Source organism: Orbicella franksi, chromosome 10 (genome assembly GCF_964199315.1).
Source record: "Orbicella franksi chromosome 10, jaOrbFran1.1, whole genome shotgun sequence".
Classification (NCBI taxonomy): Eukaryota; Metazoa; Cnidaria; class Anthozoa; order Scleractinia; family Merulinidae; genus Orbicella; species Orbicella franksi.
This window is the reverse complement of record NC_138154.1, coordinates 23,423,020-23,427,478: the sequence shown is the minus strand read 5'-3', so window position 1 is coordinate 23,427,478 and position 4,459 is coordinate 23,423,020. Positions and strand designations below refer to the sequence as shown.

The following is a 4,459-nucleotide window of genomic DNA, read 5'->3' as shown; positions in this document are numbered from 1 at the left end:
TACTTTCGCAATTTTAGCTTTAACTGGAATATTGTCTGTATCCAGACCGGGTGTTTGATCTCGCGTATCAAACTCGACGTTCACTTCAGGGCGGAATATGAGACAATGCGTGGACCCACCAAAATGGAACATACCGAGCTGATCGCCCTTCTTCACTCTATCCCCTACTTTGACAGTGATGTCGTTGGAAGACACTTCTGACATGCCGATTGAGACGAAACACATCAAGCCAATGTCAGGATTGTCAGCTTGAATGTAGACAATTCCTCGGGCTGCTACCTGGGCCAGGTATCCTTGTGACATGTTGGGTGATGCAGGGTCATCCCTGATGTTGTGGGTTTGAGAGTAATAGGAACCATCCACGAGTTCTGTTTTGTAAATGGTTCCCGACACTGGGCTGTGCCATCGGTGATAACTGGTGGCGCTGAGGAACGCTTGGTAGATGGTTCCGCCATAAAATTGCTTGGCCAGGTCACTCATGTTCAGGATGAAATCCAAGGAGTACCTTTGCTTCTTTATCCAAAAGTAGTCCCTCTTTTTCACGGCTTTAGATATCTTGAACGGCGCCGACTCACAGGCGTTCGCAACAATGGAATCATCATCTGGAGATTCTACCCGACGGATTCCTGGGCGAAACTCTCTGGTGAAAAAATCATCCCACGATTTAAAACCGTAATGCTCTGCCTCCGGGTTGCATTTGAACTCTTTAGCAAAGTTCGGCATTGCTTCCATTGCATCGTGGCCAAACCAACCATGTCGGGGATCCTTGCTCAAAACATAGCAAGAGTCTGGACTTGACAGGAACTCTCCCCAGTAATTCAGAATATTCTTGAATAATCGGTTGATTTTGTCGTTCAGGAAGGCAGCAAATCCAGCAGTCGTAGCCATTGGCCAGTTCAAGATGACATTGATGGGGAAGCCAACCAAACCAGTCTTGTTAAACTCGGGGGCTTTTGTCATGATGCAGTCGATGATTATAATCATCAATTGCCAGGACGGGATTTTTGTTCCTTCTGAAGTGTGTGGGAGAAGATACTGCTGCCAGAACATTTGATGGAAGAACATGTTGATCTCGGGATCGGAGAGTATCGCATCCAACAAATCTTGAACTGGTTTATGTAGATTGAGGTCTTTAACTTCTGCCGCGATAGTTGCTGCTCGAAGTCCAGCCATGGCGCTTTCTTCATTTTCATCTGGTGGATGTATACCCGTTATCAAATCTAACTTATCTTTGGACTTAACTTTGACTTCCTGAATCAAATTGGCTAACCATTCGTCAGTAACTTTCCTGTCGGAAGGAAGCCATTGCCCAAAACGATATGGCCTGCTGCTCATGTTAGTGGTGCGTGTGTTTCGCTGCTCGTTTTGCTGTGAAATGATATTCTTCTCTCAAGTTTGTCTACTTTTAGGTGCAATTTTGATTATTTGCACATGCGCAATTGATGCTGTAATGAACGTGCAGTAATTTCTGTTATGTGATTCAAAGTAGCCTTTGTTCGCCAAAAGACCCCATAAGTTTGTTTTGTTTGATATTTGTCCGCATGCAAGACCTCTAGGACCTAAAAAAAGATCAAAGTTATGTGATAAGATATTTGGGTTAATACTTGCTGTCAGCAAGTGTCAACACTAGTTGTGTCAAAAGTGGGTGTTCTCAAGGTAATAATAATAAAAAAAAAAAACCCGGAAACATCAGTGCAGTGACGGCGTGGTGATTACAATAAAACTATATATGCGCACAAGTCACCTCTTGGCATGCCAAGTGTGAAGAATCGATTTTTTTTAGCGTTTAGACGGAATGATTTGACAATGTCACTCCAACTTTGCTTATATTTTACAGCAAATTCAGACAATTTAGAGGGCATTCAAAACCCCCCGCTGCAACTGCAATGGAAATATTTAACATTCGTCGAATTGGTAATATAAACATGAAGTTACGTTAAATAAACATGATAAATCTTTACACTTCATCAGATCAAGCAACCTCATAATTTTGTTCATTGTTTCAAATTATGCCTCTTAAGCCGCACTTAAAGCAATTGTGTATGATTGTTAACCGAAAATAAAATGAAGACACCCCCACGAAGTTTTATACTCCTTGAGCAATTTTCATTCCCTAGTTAATTGCGGTTTTCGTGGACGTAGACTTTGTACATTCCAATGAACGAGTTGCCAGTAACCGGATACCCGTGTTTGCGAAAAGAACTCTGGGATCGTCAGGGGGCAAACATTGCAAGTCGCTAGAAGGAAATGTATGGCGAAAAGTTGTTTCGACGCCCAAAAACATGGTTTTGGAGAGAGATCAACGCTTTTTCGCCGTTCTTTTATCGCAAATTGATTTTGGCAATTTTGATACATGGAAAATGTAAGTTTTTGTTTGAATAACCGTGAAATAAGAGAAAAAATTTACCGATAAACTCCCTTTTGCTTGCGTGAGGTTTATTGTGAAATACACTGAATAGAATATTGAAAATTTCAATACACGCCTGATCTCGAGAGGCTACCCGGAGCAAATGGTAGAAAAGACCCTCCGAGAAGTTAATATTAAGACAAAAAAGAAGCTCTAAAACAGAAATCGAAAATTGCAGAATGAACTACTACCCTTTGTGTCCGGCTATTTTACTCAACCGCCAATACCAAGCTTTGGAAAGCACAATCACGCACAAATGGCACTTTCAAATACAAATACTTAGAGATATATTCAAGGAGCTACCCTTGATCTGTTATAGAAATGGAAAATCACTGAAATACGTGCTTGTAAAAGCAAAACAAAGGCTTTGAGCAACACAGTAGCCATACAGCATGAGTCGCGCGGACTCATTTGTCATTAAATCAACCCCTGACAGTACAATGATCGCCACTGGGCTTATTTCCAGTATTATTTGTACGACTGAGCTTTCAAATAAGCCAAAAGTAGCCTGTACACAACTTAAAAGGCTTTACTGGGTTATTCCTCCGTCTCGATTTATACCTAATTAATTTTGTAATATTTTCAGACCATTACGCGATGTAAATTTCACAATAAACCTCACGCAAACAACGGAGTTTATCGGTAGATTTGATCACATATTTCACGGTTATTCAAAGAAAAACTTACATATTCCACATATTAACATTGCCCAAATCCATTTGCGATAAAAACGACGGCGAAAAAGCGTTGATCCCTCTCAAAAATCGTTTTCTTGTACCTCGAAACAACTTTTCGCCATACATTTCCTTTTAGCAACTAGCAATGTTTGCCCCCTGACGATCCCAGAGTTCTTCGCGCAAACACGGGTATCCGATTACTGGCAACTTATTCATTCTCCAAACAAAACAAAACCTGTTTGTAATGTACTTGACCCTACAAACCAAGAACGGCCTTTCAGGCACCGACTTGTCTAGATCTGTGTTCTGAAACGCCTAATCTATTCAGTGATGAGGTTACGGCCTGATGCATCGTTTGCGTTTGCTCCGCCAGTCAACAAAAACAACAAGCTTAAGCTTCGTTTCGCCCATTCGACCCTATTTAGCCATTCAGTCCAATCCAGTGTAGATTTAATTGTAGATGACATTGATGATTACATATTGCCTGTATCCAAATTGCTGAATTTACCATTGCGTTCCCACACTTACATTCAAGTTTCCGCTCGACAGGGAAATAATTACTGTAAAATTCCGGCTACAAGCACTGGGCTTTAACAACTTCGACAACTTCATAAGGGGGTTTAAGTGGCCTTATATCCGGGGGTGGAGGGGGAGGGAAGGGGGGGGGCTTATTACTGGTTTACACAAAACGTTTCAAAATTAGCTGATGCCGGACGAAATCCAGCGTTACTGAAAGACGTTATATCTTCTTGGTAACAAGAATCACAAGGCATATACGCAAATCGCAAGAGGTCATTATCTGGAGATTCCTTAGGCTGGTATGAAACAAGAAAAAGTAAAGTTATGTGAAATGATATCGTTATTCGATCGTGAATGACGTGACACATGACTGAACCCAATAGATCGTGACGGAAAGACCCCATCAGCTGTTTTCCCAAACCGAAGTATGTTGTTTTAGGGTACAATAAGTCATGAACGTCATGCAGTGGTATGCAAATAAGTGGCTCTGTATTCTGTGTAGTCTAGAGAATGCCAGCTTATAACACACGCCCACTACGATGGAACCTCAGTACGCCGCGCCCTTTTCAAATCCAAACCGAGACCTATACAGTGTAAAATGTAGCGGAACCTGAGCGGAATTCTCCCGTGTTTTGACCGAAGTACAATTTCAACAATTTGACTAATGTGGGAGCCCCTTTCATGTAATAGCAATACTTTCTTTCCTTTGGTTCACACAGTTTGAAAGTTGATATTTCTGTTAGGACGAAGTGCCATGCCAGCCACTAATATCAGACAAATTTTTACGTGAAGAGGACAGAAAGCGACAAAATACGTGATCACAATACTTCTCCTGCCATTTGGCAATGCTTCGTAG

At 41.5% G+C, this 4,459-nt stretch overlaps 1 protein-coding gene across 1 annotated transcript in view; it reads right to left on the bottom strand.

The window, feature by feature from the left end:
* LOC145500007 (uncharacterized) overlaps positions 1–1,439 on the bottom strand; it is a 2,753-nt gene extending 1,314 nt beyond the window's left edge. Inside the window, exon 1 of the mRNA XM_081479519.1 lies at positions 1–1,439. This exon is cut by the window's left edge and continues 1,314 nt beyond it. Within this exon, the coding sequence (XP_081335645.1) occupies positions 1–1,335 (1,335 nt within the window). The 5' untranslated portion in view covers positions 1,336–1,439.
* Between the last annotated feature and the right edge of the window lie 3,020 nt (positions 1,440–4,459).